Below are 15,914 nucleotides of genomic sequence, written 5' to 3'. Positions count from 1 at the left end.
CAAACAGAAAACAGTCCAAAAGGCTGTCAGCCTCTAATATTAACAGTGGTCAGAGTAAGGGAGTAGTTAGCACTAAAAGTAAGCCCTGGTGACAGAAGAAATTGTATTCTCTATTGCAAACACTTTAGTATTATTTAAAATTAAAACAAATAGCGTTATTCTGTTACTGAAAATTTTTTCTTAAATCTCAGTTATGCCAGTTTATTAATAAATTAAAGGGGGAATTTTTTTATTAGAAAAGTACTATTCTACCAATTTATTTATAAATTATTGGAAAAAAACTCATTTTACCTTTTCTCATTATTTAGTAGGAGACTAAGTAATGCTGAGCTAAATTATAAACAACCAATGCATACTTTAAAAACAAAATGCAAAGATCATTAAAAAAAAAACTAAAATGTACTGAAAAAGTATACATTTACATAAATACATTCATAAAAAAAATGAACAGACTGAAACACTTTTCTTTATTCCTTCCTGTGAAAACTGCAAAGCTAGAGGTGAATTCAGAAATTACTCTTTCCTCTTACAATACTTTTCAGAAGATTCATGAAAGAATGCTGCTGTAAGACAACTGTATTCAGTTTGTTAAAATAAAAATGGAACCATGAAAAAAGTTGACGGTGCAAGAGTAAAGATTCTAGTTTTGCCTGTTTCATCAATCTAGGCATTGTGGAGGAGACCTGGTGGTATAATGGTTAAGTGCTTGGCCCCTAACTGAGAGGTCAGTGATTTGAACCCACTAGCTGCTCCTCAGAAGAAAAGACCTGGCAATCTGCACTGGTAAAGATCACAGCCTAGAAAACCCTATGGGACAGTTCTACTCAGGTTCTATAGGGTTACTGTGAGTTGGAATCAACTCTATGGCAAACAACAACAAAAGGCATTGTGGTACTATTACAGACAGAGGACTCATCAGATGGAATACACAAGAATCAAATCGACTCCATCTGTGGAAAGAGATGATACAAAAGCTCAATATCATCAGTCAGAACAAGGCCAGGGGCCAACTGTGGAACGGACCATCAACTGCTCATATGCAAATTCAAGCTGAAACTGAAGACAATCAGAGCAAGTCTATAAGAGCCAAAATATGACCTTGAGTATAACCTACCTTAATTTAGAGACCACATCAAGAACAGATTTGACTGAAGACCAAATGAGTTGTGGAATGACATCAAGGACATCATATGTGAATGCAAGAGGTCACTGAAAAAACAGGAAAGGAAGAAAAGACCAAGATGGATGTCAGAGGAGACTCTGAAACTTGCTCTCAAACGTCAAACAGCTAAAGCAAAAGGAAGAAATGATGAAGTGAAAGAACTGAACAGAAGACTTCAAAAAGCGGCTTGAGAAGACAAAGTGAAGTATTATAATCACAGGTGTAAGGAGCTGGAGATAGAAAACCAAAAGGGAAGAACACACTTGGCGTTTCCTAAGCTGAAAGAGCCAAAGAAAAAATTCAAGCCTGGAGTTGCATTAGTGAAGGATTCTATGGGGAAAATATTAAACAACACAGGAAGCATCAAAAGAAGATGGGAGGAATACACAGAGTCATTATACTAAAAAGAAATAGTTGATGCTCAACCATTTCATGAGGTAGCATATGATCAGGAACCTATGGTACTGAAGGAAGAAGTCCAAGCTGCACTAAAGGCACTGGTGAAAAACAAGGCTCCAGGAATTGACGGAATATCAATTGAGATGTTTCAACAAACGGATGCAGTGCTGGAAGTGCTCTCTCATCTATGCTAAGAAATATGGAAGACAGGCACCTGGCCAACTGACTAGAAGAGTTCCATATTTACACCTGTTCTCAAGAAAGGTGATACAACTGAATGTGGAAATTATCAAACAACATCATTAATATCACATGCAAGCAAAATTTTGCTAAGGATCATTCAGAAGCCGCTGCAGCAGTATGTTTGCAGGGAACTGCCAGATATTCAGGCCAGATTCAGAAGAGGACACGGAACCAGGGATGTCATTGCTGATGTCAGATGGATTCTGGCTGAAAGCAGAGAATACCTGAAGGATGTTTACATGTGTTTTATTGACCATGCAAAGGCATTCAACTGTGTGGATCATAATGAATTATGGATAACACTGTGAAGAATGGGGATTCCAGAACACTTAATTGTGCTCAGGAGGAACCTATACACAGATCAAGAGGCAGCTGTTCAGACAGAACAAGGGGATACTGAGCGGTTTAAAGTCAGGAAGGGTGTGTGTCAGGGTTGTATCCTTTCACCACACCTATTCAATCTGTATGGTGGGCAAGTAGTTCAAGAAGCTGGACTGTATGAAGAACAGGACATCAGGATTGGAGGAAGATTTGTTAACAACCTGCGGTATAGAGATGACACAACTTTGCTTGCTGAAAGTGAACAAGACTTGAAGCACTAACCGATGGAGATCAAAGCCCACAGCCTTTAGTACAGATTACACCTCAACATAAAGAAAACAAAACTCCTCACAACTGAACCAATAAATGGTAAATGGAGAAAACATTGAAGTTGTCAAGGATTTTTTACTTGGATCCACAATCTAGCCTCATGGAAGCAGTAGTCAAGAAATCGAAAGATGCACTGCATTGGGCAAATCTGCTGCAAAGGACCTCTTTGAAGTGTTCAAAAGCAAAGATGTCACCTTGAAGACTAAGGTGCACCTGACTCAAGCCATGGTATTTTCAATCGCATCATATGCACATGAAAGCTGGACAATGAATAAGGAAGGCAGAAGAAGAACTGATGCCTTTGAATTGTAGTGTTGTCAAAGAATATTGAATATACCATGGACTGCCAAAAGAATGAACAAATTTATCTTGGAAGAAGTACAACCAGAGTGTTCCCTGGAAGCAAGGATGGCGAGACTGCGTCTTACATACTCTGGACATGTTGCCAGGAGGATCAGTCCCTGAAGAAGGACATCATGCTTGGTAAAGGACAGGGTTAGCGGGAGAGAGGAAGACCCTCAGTGAGATGGACTGACACAGTGGCTGCAACAACGGGCTCGAGCATAACAATGATTGTGAGCATGGTGTGGGACTGGGCAGTGTTTCGTTCTGTGGTACACAGGGTTGCTATGAGTCTGAACCAACTTGATGGCACCTAACAACAGCAACAACGTATACCTAGGAGTGGGACTGCTGGGCCGTATGGTACCTCTATGTTTATTTTTCTGAAGAGCTGTGTTTCCCCAGTGGCTGCACCATTTTACATTCCTACCAGTAAAGTATGAGTGTATCAATTTTTCTACATCTGCACCAACATTCATTCTTGTTGTCTTTATTATAGTTATCGTAGTGGTTACGAAGTGCTATCTTACTGTGCCTTTGATTTTCACTTCTGTAATGAATGTTGTTGAGCATCTTTATATGTGCATATTAGTCATTTTTATATTTTCTTTAGATAATATCTATTCAAGTTCTTTGTCCACTTTTTATTTTAGTTGTCTTTTTATTATTGAGTGGTATGAGTTCTTTATATATACTAGACCCAAGTCACTTATCAGGCACATGACTTGTAAATATTTTCTCCCATTTTGTGGGCTGCCTTTTCACTTTCTTGATAAAGTCCTTTCTAGCATAAAGGAAAACAGTTTTGATAAAGCCTGGTTTATCAAATTTTTTCTTTTGTTACTTGTGCTTTTGGTATCATATCTAAGAAACCATTGCCTAATCCAAGGTCACAAAGATTTACTGCTGTTTTCTTTTGGAGGTTTCATAGTTCTAGCTCTTACAATTAGGCCTCTGATCCCTTGTATACGGTGTGAGGCAAGGGTCCAACTTCAAGTGAATATCTAGTAGTCCCAGCATCACTTAATGTAAGACTATTATTTCTACATTGAATTTTTTTGGCACCCTTGCAAAAAATCAAGTGATCATAAACGTGAAAGTTAATTTCTGGACTCAATTATATTCCACTGACCTATAGGTCTAACCTTATACCAAAAACACTCTGTCTTAATTACTGCTGCTTTGTACTAAGTTTTGAAATTAGAAAGTGGTTCTTCAACTTTCTCTTTTTCAAGACTGTTTTGGCTATTCTGGGTCCCTTTAATTTCCATATGAATTTTAGGGTGAATTTGCCAATTTTTGCCAAGAAGCCAGCTGGAATTTTGATGGAGATTGCACTGAATTTGTAAATCACTTTGGGTGGTATAGCCATATTAGCAATATTAAGTCTTCCAATTCTTAAAAAGAGATTTCTTTCCATTCATTTAGTCTTCCTTAATTTCTTTCAATCTGTTATTCTCAAAATGTAAGTTTTAAGCTCCTTTTGTTAATTTTAAGTATTTTTTCTTTTTGTTGTGATTTTAAATGGAATTATTTCCTTAATTTCATTTTGGTTACTCATTATGAAATTACAGAAATATAATTTTTGTATACTAACCTTTTATCCTACAGTCTTGATGAACTTATTAGTTCTAATACTTTTTAGCGGATTCCTCCAGATTATCTATGTAAAACATCATGTTATCTGCAAACAGAGACAGTTTTACTTCTTCCTTTTCAATCTCATTGCCTTTTATTTCTTTTTCTTACTTAAATGCCCTGGTTGGAATGTACAGTACAATGCTGACTAGAGGTGGTGAAAATGTGCACCTTGGTCTTATCCCTGATTTTAAGAGGGAAAGCATTCAGACCTTCATTATTAAGTATGATGCTAGCTATAATATTTTCATAGAAGCCCTTTATGAGACTGAGAAAGTTTTCATCTATTCTTATTCTGTTGACTGTTTTTCATGAAAGAGTGTTGGTTTTGTCAAAAGCATTTTCTGTGTCTTTTGGAGCTCTATTCCTTTCCCTTTATTTTCTCAAATCACAAAATCCTGTAAGAAATATACCCACTACTCTACTAGAAACACTCTGTCCTTCTTTTAACTTCTCAAGGAACTTACCCTACCATTCACCTAGTTCTTACAACTTATTGCCTAATATTGCCTCTTCCTGCTAGGTTACATTGGAATGAAAAATCTCTGATTTTTAGCAATTGTGAAATTATTTACTTCTTATGGGAATATTTTGGAAAATATGAAGTTACAAAGTTATTTAGGATAAGGCCCATGATCTCAAGGAACATATAATCTATCTAGAAAGTGAGACAATGTATCAATACAAAACAAATACCATAAGCAAGTGACAAAAAAGGACGAAAACATTATTTCCAAATTTTGTTCAGTATAATTTAGTCATCTGAGAAGTCTGCATTAAAATGTATCTATCTTTAAGTAAGCTTTAAAAAGTTGGCCCTCTAAAGCATCCTTTCAGGAATTCACAGTGCACTTTCGTCTTTTAAGCTCTGAGAAGCCAAGTGTTTTTAACTTTGTGTAACCAGGCATCTGCCAAGCTTATCTGAGCATCTGAAGGTTAAATAATTTACCTAAGGTTACACAGCTCGTAACGGCAGAGCAAGGGTGGGAATCAAGAAGTGTGACTCCAGAGCCCATCCTTCTGACCCTATGTGCTACCATTACCCTATGCCTTGGTTTCTTGTGGTCAGCCATATTGCTCCAAGTCACCCCAGAGGAGACTTCCTGAGTTTACACCTAGGCCTAAGGATGGTCTTAGGTTATTTTCCTCCTTTTAAATATCAGTAAATAGAGGCCCAGAGCAACTATAAGCGGACTGCAAACCTAGGAAGAAGGGTCATAGGGACTGCAATAGGAGCTGAGGTTAAGGAGATTAAGAACAAAAATGAGCAACAACTACAGCGACAAAACAGTGTCAGTCTTCAGGGTACTAACAGTCAAAAGAGAAAATAGACAAATAATTTCACTGGGAAGTGGAGCACCAAAACATCACGGGAATATAGGATATGTAAGTAACTACTTTTTTGAAAAGTAAGCAAGATTACACAAACAAAAGTTTGGAATTGGGTAGTGACACAATTGGATTTAACTTTCAGAAAGATCTTAGTGGCACCATGTGAAATGAGGTAGAAGATGGTACATATGAGGTAGGGTGATTCCAGAAATATTTACCAAATGTATACTGTGAGCCAAGTACTATTAGACAGCCATTATTGAAATCTAGGAGAGAGATGCTAAGACCCTGGACTACCTTAGAGTAAATAAGAAGTGACAGGTTAGAGATATGATACAGATATAACGATAGATCTCAAACCCAGAACCCCAGGTTTTGGCTCAATAGCTGAAGGGGTAGACCATGCCATTCAACAGGAATGGAACTCTATTTTTTGCATTTTTTGGAGGCAGTGGCAGACAAGGAGGGGAGAAGAAGTACCTGGAAAGCCATTCAGTAGGGAATAGATATGGGGTTGGAAGTCAGGAGACAAGCCAAACAAAGGATGCAGGCCTAGAAGTCATAAAACACTGGTGGTCGTTGAGGCCAAGAGAGTAGATAGACTTACCCAGGAAAAGGGTTAAAAAAAAGGAATAAAAGTAAAATCTTTAAGGGCACTGACATTAAAGGGACCGTTTAGGAAGAAGACCAGTAAAAAAGACTTAAGAAGCTGACAGAGAGATAGAAAGAAAACATCAAGGAGCCCTCTTAAAGAACACAAACTGAATTTCAGGCAAGTTAGGATACAATTCATGCAAGAACCATAAGGTGGAAAGGGAGGAGGGAAGGAAGTATCTCAGTGGTTCACTTTATTGATGATGATAGGATCTTTTAATACAAAACAGATTTCTTCCACCAAATGCGAAGTACTACCTTCTTTGAGGATCGCTTATTCCTGAAGTGGAAAAGATAAATATACCTGAAAGAATTTCCAAATGTTAGAAAATAAAAGTATTTTCAGGCAGAATTTATGTTCTATGGTAATCCTAGCCTTATTTCTAAGGGAGTCAAAAGTTCCTGAGTTGTAATCTTGGCTCTGCCATTATTTGACTAGAGACAACTATTCTTTTAGATTCTCAGTTTCATAATCTTTAAAACAAGGATGTTGGATTACATGATTCCTAAGGTCTCCTTCAGCTCTGACAACCTACAATTTTATATAAACTGGCTAAATGAAAACTCAATTAAGAGATGACTAGTATAAACTACCAAAAATATTCAGAAGAAAAAAATATCACCTTAAGTATCAGAGTAATTTTAGAAAATAAAATTCCTAGGTCCACTTAAAGTAAAAAGAATATCACCTTCTAGATGATAAACATATTGCGAAAATCAGAATTCTTTCCTAGCAGTAACATCTATTGGCAAACAAAGGAATTTACTTTTTAAAAGAGTGAGACTACAGCATTTGAAAAACAGACCAGCAGTACAAATTAAGACACTTGTTCATCTGTATTTCTGTGACTTTTCCCACTTGGTACCACTTGAAACTGTACTTTTATGCCTGGCAGCAGTGCCAACTTCAGTATGAATCATATATTATTTTTATCATGTTGATTACATGTGTTCACCAGTTTAGCTGTCCATATATGCTTGGTGTGGTTTGCAAATAGTCAGTGACAAAATCCAGAGCACAGCATTTTCAAAGAAAGTGTTTACTGTGAAATTTCTCCTTAGAAGTTTGCTTTTCTTTACAGCTTTGATCCATATGACATCCACAGCCCTACATTTCAAATAATGGCTTACACTTAAATTAAGAAAATACATTCCCTTCTGATACATCATGAAGACAGTAGGATGTGGTGGTTCTAGAGAGGACCTCATTTGCTTAAGTGATTAGAGATTTGGTCACATATAAAGTCAGCTAAAATTTTCCAAACTGCACTTCTTCAGTTTTATGGTGACTTGGTACTTACATTCTGTTATTCATCAACACTTCACAGAAATACTTGATTTGTCTGAATGAATTTAAAAACCCACAACTGAAGAAAATCAGAAAAACCTGGTTTTAAATATCAAAAGGTCCCGAATGAAAAGTATTTCTACAGGCCACACTAAGCAAGTTTTATTGATCAGTGTACTTTTTGCAGGATGAAATTGTTCCAAGATTGAACATAAGAAAATAAACTTACTGGTAAATATCTTTCCTGAGGACAGATCTGCCAAGCGGATTGTCAGCCTGAGGAGCCATGGCAACAGAGCCAATCTTTAAAACCATAGTGTCTTCTTTTGCTGCCTGGTTAACTGTAACAAAAGAAAGAGATTTGTGATGTAAACTCTGGATCTATGTATAACTTCATGCATAAAAAGGAGAATTCTTTGAGGGAATGCAACAGAAACACATTAACATACGACAAATAAATTAGGAAAAATAGAAGAAAATACTGTTTAAAATAAAAAACATTGGATTCTTTTCTAATTCCATTTCCTTTATATCCTATTAAGTAGTTCTCTCTTCAAATAGCAGCAAAAAACAAACAAGCCCACCCCAACATTAAATTGTACGACAATATGTATCTATGTTTACACATATAATACACATACATAGTATTGGGAAGGCATGTCCATCTAATTTCACAATCTTATTTTTTTTTATATAACTGGATCTTGTTTTTCCCTAGTGATTTTCAGCCCTGAGTTTTTGACACTGCAGTGGTGTCCACAAATATATTAAAGGATATCAAAAAAGTCAGTAACAAATTCTCAGTTATTTAAATTTATGATAAACAATAATTAAATATAGCACGCACACACAGTACAGCACTTTAAGATGTGAAATGTCAGAAAACCCAAAACAAATGTGATGGCTGCAATGTTGAAGAAAGAAGTTAATTCTTCATGAGGAAATTTCAACTTGTTTTTCTAGACACTAATGTCTACTGTAAAATTATTTGAGAAACAGTAATCTCATACCTGTGTAAAAATTCTACGTCTTAAGAAGTCTAAAGCCAAGGTAAAATATTTCAGAAAACAGTAAAAGGGTGAAAAGATAGACCAATTCTGACCTAATACTGAATAAGACAAAATTAAACTATTTTCATCTTATGAAGTTTAATACTTTTTCTATAACTCACCACCTAATTAAAAATATTTTCTAAGGATTATTAGGACTGGATAGGTGTTCTTGCTGGGTCCATTAGTTTATATTAAATTTCATCTCCCTGTTCTCCAACTTAAGAACAGATATATTAGTTATGAAAAACTTTTTAACAATATACAACTTTCTGGGTTTTAAAGAAATATAAATTAAAATTAATAATTTCTTTCAAGGAACTACTGTCTGCCGTAAATAGCTGAGTAAAGGACTGGGCTGCAAGACTTCAGAAACATCCTGAACAGAACATTTCTATAAAGGCATACAAGCCATATTTCCCAAACTCTAGTGCCCAAAGAATGCAAAGCTAGGAGATTACTTCCAGCTGCTTCGGCAGCACACTTGGTATGGTCTAACTTAGATCAGCCCAAAAAAGAAAGTCAGAATTAAGAAAGTCAGAAAAAGTAACAAGAAAGATATACAGTGAGTAAAAAGGAGGAGCCAGGATAAGACGCCCATCAAGGGAGTGAGGGAAGACAAAAGAGAATGTGGGGGGTGGGGGGGGGGGAGGGAAGGACAGCAAAAAGGGAAAAGGAGACAAGTTATTATAATAAATATTAGCATATGGATGCCACAGTAAAGACAATACTTTTAAATGTCCACAGCAAAGAAGATCAAATAGAAAATTGCTTCTCATGCAGCTGTACCATTTTCGAATGACTAGAGGTCTGGCTTGATTATAGGTCCTTAGACTATGAACATTGTTTACATTTCACAGATCTTGCATTTTATGCCAAGCTTATCAAATAGTTCCATGTGGGCAAAGCCTCTGATTAAGCAGCAGGTATAAATTAAATCAATAAATAGTAAGCTTAGAGAATAGACCATACCACAAAAGTGCAATTAGTGTACTTGCTAACTGTTCTTCCAGGCTACAGATACTACCCACCATATGAAAGTCTGAAATGAAATAGAAACACTGCAGTAAACGAGGTACATATGGCAGAAAAATGACGTACTCGACCTTACACACAAAGCCAGATCCAGGACGAGAATTCCGTCTCTGTTAGAGCCAAAGTTTTCTCCCTGGATTATACTATGAAGTTATATTAAAAAAAAAAAAAAGCACATAATGCACATCATTCACAAACTACATTAAAAAACTAATTTTATTAAAGAAAGTATTCAGCTTATCAAAACGTATCTTTGAAAAATAAGAAAAAAATAATAAAAATATGTATTTAAAGAAGAAAATGCCTTGAGTCATTTTTTTCAGTTACATTACAGTGGGAAAGAAACGAGTTTCCCCTTTTTGGTTTATTTCACCTGCACTAAGCTGGACCATATGAGAAAATGTTCCCTCTAGAAGCATCTTCAACATGAAAATGAATGTCTTCCTTCTTCGCTTTAACTGTATTTTCAAAAATTGAACTTCATGAGGAAGTACTCACTCTAGAAGACACATACTTAATCCAAAAAAAGTCCCCTAATTTTAAGTAAAGAGCTTAAGCTGGAAGTTAAACACCTGTAGATTCAGAATCTTGATAATCACTGCATAAAGCAAATAATATTCAGGTTGAAAACCAGACTTTCAAGATTGCTTCTGCAAATAAAATATGAGAATGTTAAATATATTTCTCTTATCATCATCAACTGTACTTTAGACATGAAGTATTAAAATGTTTTATACTTAATGAAATATAACATACGTCTGAACATTTTTATCCCTTCTTGGGGCAAGAGAATGTGTATATGCATGTGTGCAGATGGGTACATGTACATGTGTGGATGGAAAATGGAAAGGTTAAAAACAACTCTGAACTCATGAGCTTGCATCAGTAACCAAAAGCTTGAATAAAGAGTAGAATTTTCATGCTATTAACAGATAATGTAAGACTCTGTTGCTTATAACTAAGCTTTCTTAATACCCAAAATGAATTAACAGTGTTTTGGAGTCTCCAACTTTCCTTTAAGATGCTCAATATAGTAGAACAGGTACACAAAGCCTCAAAAGTACTTCAACTTAACAATTCCTAATGCTATACTTTAATAAAGCCAGAACTATAGTGACTGCCCTACAGAAAGCTATCAAACAAAAGGTTTTAGTTTTTGCCATATTTTCAGTTGAAGACAGAAAGTTCAGTGAATATGTAACCTAAATGGCCCTTAGGTATAATATGGGAAATAAAGTTGCATTTCATTTATAAATCATTTCTGACTTGTATACAGATTGCTCAGTGATCATTTTATAATTAAAGATTTTCCTGAGAAGGCATCAGGTGACAAAATTTAGTGCTGCTATCAAACTCATTAAGACAAAGCTTACACATGTATTTTTAATTTAATTAATCTGATGAAAATATTACTCCAGCAAGGTCCTTTTTAAAGCCTTTCTAGAGTAAAATGAATGCTTTTGATTATATCACTAGTTATTTAAGTAATCATATTTATTTCTAATGCAATAGCTGCTTCAGTCATGTTTGCCTTAGTCACATTATAGCTTTTAAATGCATTAAATGCAAATATTCGACCTTCCATATAAAAGTATACATTTAAAAAATTCTCTACACTTTAAAATGGTTAAAAAGGAGAGTTACGTTATGTGAATTTTTATCTCAGTAAAAAAAAATGTTCTCTAACCTTTACATTGGTAAATTACGGTAAGTTCAATTGAAAGTAGCAAAGAAGAGCTAGAAAGTGTCAAAAATCTAACATAATGTTACATACCAAAATCTTTTCACTTTTGGCATGCATTTTTATACCTGTATTTTCAGTACAGGCACATATTCCAGCACTTCATAATACTTCAGAGTTTTTAATACAAACTCACACACACACATACACACATATATAAGGAAGGCAGTGGATAAAAATTGAAAATGAAAAGACGTATGCAACATATACGCCAGGCAAAGAGCTTAATATGCAAAGAACTCTTATTAATTGATAAGGAAAAGATGAGTAATTTCTTAGAAAAACAGTGCATTTTTCATCAGTGAGACTGATAAAAGATCAAAAAGTCTGGAAAACTTCTCTTAGAGAACAAGTGAGGAAACGGTATGAATTGGTGCAATCATTTGAGAGAGCATTTTGAATGTATTTTTTTTTTTTAATTAACTTTTGTTGAGCTTCAAGTGAACGTTTACAAATCAAGTCAAACTGTCACATATAAGTTTATATACACCTTACTCCGTACTCCCACTTGCTCTCCCCCTAATGAGTCAGCCCTTCCAGTCTCTCGTGACAATTTTGCCAGCTTCCAACTCTCTCTATCCTCCCATCCCCCCTCCAGATAGGAGATGCCAACACAGTCTCAAGTGTCCACCTGATACAAATAGCTCACTCTTCATCAGCATCTCTCTCCTAAGCACTGTCCAATCCCTTTCATGTCTGATGAGTTGTCTTCGGGAATGGTTCCTGTCCTGGGCCAACAGAAGGTTTGGGGACCATGACGGCCGGGATTCCTCTAGTCTCAGTCAGACCATTAAGTATGGTCTTTTTGTGAGAATTTGGGGTCTGCATCCCACTGATCTCCTGCTCCCTCAGGGGTTCTCTGTTGCGCCCCCTGTCAGGGCAGTCATCGGTTGAGGCCAGGCACCAACTAGTTCTTCTGGTGTCAGGATGATGTAGGTCTCTGGTTCATGTGGCCCTTTCTGTCTCTTGGGCTCTTAGTTATTGTGTGACCGTGGTGTTCTTCATTCTCCTCTGATCCAGGTGGGTTGAGACCAATTGATCCATCTTAGATGGCCGCTTGTTAGCATTTAAAACCCCAGACGCCACATTTCAAAGTGGGATGCAGAATGTTTTCATAATAGAATTATTTTGCCAATTGACTTAGAAGTCCCCTTAAACCATGGTCCCCAAACCCCCGCCCTTGCTCTGCTGACCTTTGAAGCATTCAGTTTATCCTGGAAACTTCTTTGCTTTTGGTCCAGTCCGGTTGAGCTGACCTTCCATGTATTGAGTATTGTCCTTCCCTTCACCTAAAGCAGTTCTTGTCTACTAACTAATCAGTAAAAAACCCTCTCCCACCCTTCCTCCCTCCCCCCCTCATAACCACAAAAGTATGTGTTCTTCTCAGTTTATACTGTTTCTCAAGATCTTATAATAGTGGTCTTATACAATATTTGTCCTTTTGCCTCTGACTAATTTCACTCAGCATAATGCCTTCCAGGTTCCTCCATGTTATGAAATGTTTCACAGATTCGTCACTGTTCTTCATAGATGCGTACTATTCCATTGTGTGAGTATATCACAATTTATTTAACCATTCATCCGTTGATGGACACCTTGGTTGCTTCCAGTTTTTGCTATTGTAAACAGAGCTGCAATAAACATGGGTGTGCATACATCTGTTCGTGTGAAGGCTCCTATTTTTCTAGGGTATATTCCGAGGAGTGGGATTTCTGGGTTATATGGTAGTTCTATTTCTAACTGTTTAAGATAACGCCAGATAGATTTCCAAAGTGGTTGTACCATTTTACATTCCCACCAGCAGTGTATAAGAGTTCCAATCTCTCCGCAGCCTCTCCAACATTTATTATTTTGTGTTTTTTGGATTAATGCCAGCCTTATTGGAGTGAGACGGAATCTCATCGTAGTTTTAATTTGCATTTCTCTAATGGCTAATGATCGAGAGCATTTTCTCATGTTATCTGTTAGCTGCCTGAATATCTTCTTTAGTGAAATGTGTGTTCATATCCTTTGCCCACTTCTTGATTGGGTTGTTTGTCTTTTTGTGGTTGAGTTTTGACAGAATCACATAGATTTTAGAGATCGGGCGCTGGTCGGAGATGTCATAGCTGAAAATTCTTTCCCAATCTGTAGGTGGTCTTTTTACTCTTTTGGTGCAGTCTTTAGATGAGCATAGGTGTTTGATTTTTAGGAGCTCCCAGTTATCTGGTTTCTCTTTGACATTTTTGGTAATGTTTTGTATTCTGTTTATGCCTTGTATTAGGGCTCCTAAGGTTGTCCCTATTTTTTCTTCCATGATCTTTATCGTTTTAGTCTTTATATTTAGGTCTTTGATCCACTTGGAGTTAGTTTTTGTGCATGGTGTGAGGTATGGGTCCTGTTTCATTTTTTTTGCAAATGGATATCCAGTTATGCCAGCACCATTTGTTAAAAAGACTATCTTTTCCCCAATTAACTGACTCTGAGCCTTTGTCAAATATCAGCTGCTCATACGTGGATGGATTTATATCTGGGTTTTCAATTCTGTTCCATTGGTCTATGTGCCTGTTGTTGTACTAGTACCAGGCTGTTTTGACTACTGTGGCTGTATAATAGGTTCTGAAATCAGGTAGAGTGAGGCCTCCCACTTTTTTCTTCTTTTTCAGTAATGCTTTGCTTATCCGAGGCTTCTTTCCCTTTCATACGAAGTTGGTGATTTGTTTCTCCATCACATTAAAAAATGACATTGGAATTTGGATCGGGAGTGCATTGTATGTATAGATGGCTTTTGGTAGAATAGACATTTTTACTATGTTAAGTCTTCCTATCCATGAGCAAGGTATGTTTTTCCACTTAAGTATGTCCTTTTTAGTTTCTTGTAGTAGTACTTTGTAGTTTCCTTTGTATAGGTCTTTTACATCTTTGGTAAGATTTACTACTAAGTATTTTATCTTCTTGGGGGCTGCTGTAAATGGTATTGATTTGGTGATTTCCTCTTCGATGTTCTTTTTGTTGATGTAGAGGAATCCAGGTGATTTTTGTATGTTTATCTTATAACCTGAGACTCTGCCAAACTCTTCTATTAGTTTCAGTAGTTTTCTGGAGGATTCCTTAGGGTTTTCCGTGTATAAGATCATGTCATCTGCAAATAGTGATAACTTTACTTCCTCCTTGCCAATTCGGATGCCCTTTATTTCTTTGTCTAGCCTAACTGCTCTGGCTAGGACTTCTAGCACAATGTTGAATAAGAGCGGTGATAAAGGGCATCCTTGTCTGGTTCCCGTTCTCAAGGGAAATGCTTTCAGGCTCTCTCCATTTAGAGTGATGTTGGCTGTTGGCTTTGTATAGATGCCCCTTATTATGTTGAGGAATTTTCCCTCAATTCCTATTTTGCTGAGAGTTTTTATCATAAATGGGTGTTGGACTTTGTCAAATGCCTTTTCTGCATCAATTGATAAGATCATGTGGTTTTTGTCTTTTGTTTTATTTATATGGTGGATTACATTAATGGTTTTTCTAATATTAAACCAGCCTTGCATACCTGGTATAAATCCCACTTGGTCATGGTGGATTATTTTTTTGATATGTTGTTGAATTCTATTGGCTAGAATTTTGTTGAGGATTTTTGCATCTATGTTCATGAGGGATATAGGTCTGTAATTTTCTTTTTTTGTGATGTCTTTACCTGGTTTTGTTATCAGGGAAATGGTGGCTTCATAGAATGAGTTAGGTAGTATTCCGTCATTTTCTATGCTTTGAAATACCTTTAGTAGTAGTGGTGTTAACTCTTCTCTGAAAGTTTGGTAGAACTCTGCAGTAAAGCCATCCGGGCCAGGGCTTTTTTTGGTTGGGAGTTTTTTGATTACCGTTTCAATCTCTTTTTTTGTTATGGGTCTATTTAGTTGTTCTACTTCTGATTGTGTTAGTTTAGGTAGGTAGTGTTTTTCCAGGAATTCATCCATTTCTTCTAGGTTTGCAAATTTGTTAGAGTACAATTTTTCATAATAATCTGATATGATTCTTCTAATTTCAGTTGGGTCTGTTGTGACGTGCCCCAACTCGTTTCTTATTCGGGTTATTTGTTTCCTTTCCTGTATTTCTTTAGTCAGTCTGGCCAATGGTTTATCAATTTTGTTAATTTTTTCAAAGAACCAGCTTTTGGCTTTGTTGATTCTTTCAATTGTTTTTCTGTTCTCTAATTCATTTAGTTCAGCTCTAATTTTTATTATTTGTTTTCTTCTGGTGCCTGATGGGTTCTTTTGTTGCTCACTTTCTACTTGTTCAAGTTGTAGGGACAGTTCTCTGATTTTGGCTCTTTCTTCTTTTTGTATGTGTGCATTTATCGATACAAACTGGCCTCTGAGCACTGCTTTTGCTGTGTCCCAGAGGTTTTGATAGGAA

General features: G+C 36.3%; 1 protein-coding gene across 20 annotated transcripts in view; it reads right to left on the bottom strand.

Annotated features, from left to right (window-relative positions):
- VPS13B (vacuolar protein sorting 13 homolog B) overlaps positions 1-15,914 on the bottom strand; it is a 916,907-nt gene that overhangs the window by 353,460 nt on the left and 547,533 nt on the right. For all 20 annotated transcript variants that reach the window (XR_010317809.1, XR_010317810.1, XM_064267936.1 and 17 more), the window contains one exon: positions 7,939-8,050. Coding sequence is in view for 18 of the 20 variants with exons in the window: in XM_064267936.1 (XP_064124006.1) it covers positions 7,939-8,050 (112 nt within the window). In the remaining 2 variants the exon portion in view is untranslated. The remainder of the gene's footprint in view (positions 1-7,938; positions 8,051-15,914) is intronic.

Source organism: Loxodonta africana, chromosome 14 (assembly GCF_030014295.1).
Source record: "Loxodonta africana isolate mLoxAfr1 chromosome 14, mLoxAfr1.hap2, whole genome shotgun sequence".
Lineage (NCBI taxonomy): Eukaryota > Metazoa > Chordata > Mammalia > Proboscidea > Elephantidae > Loxodonta > Loxodonta africana.
The sequence above is the reverse complement of the archived record's forward strand: the minus strand, read 5'-3'. Positions and strand labels throughout refer to the sequence as shown.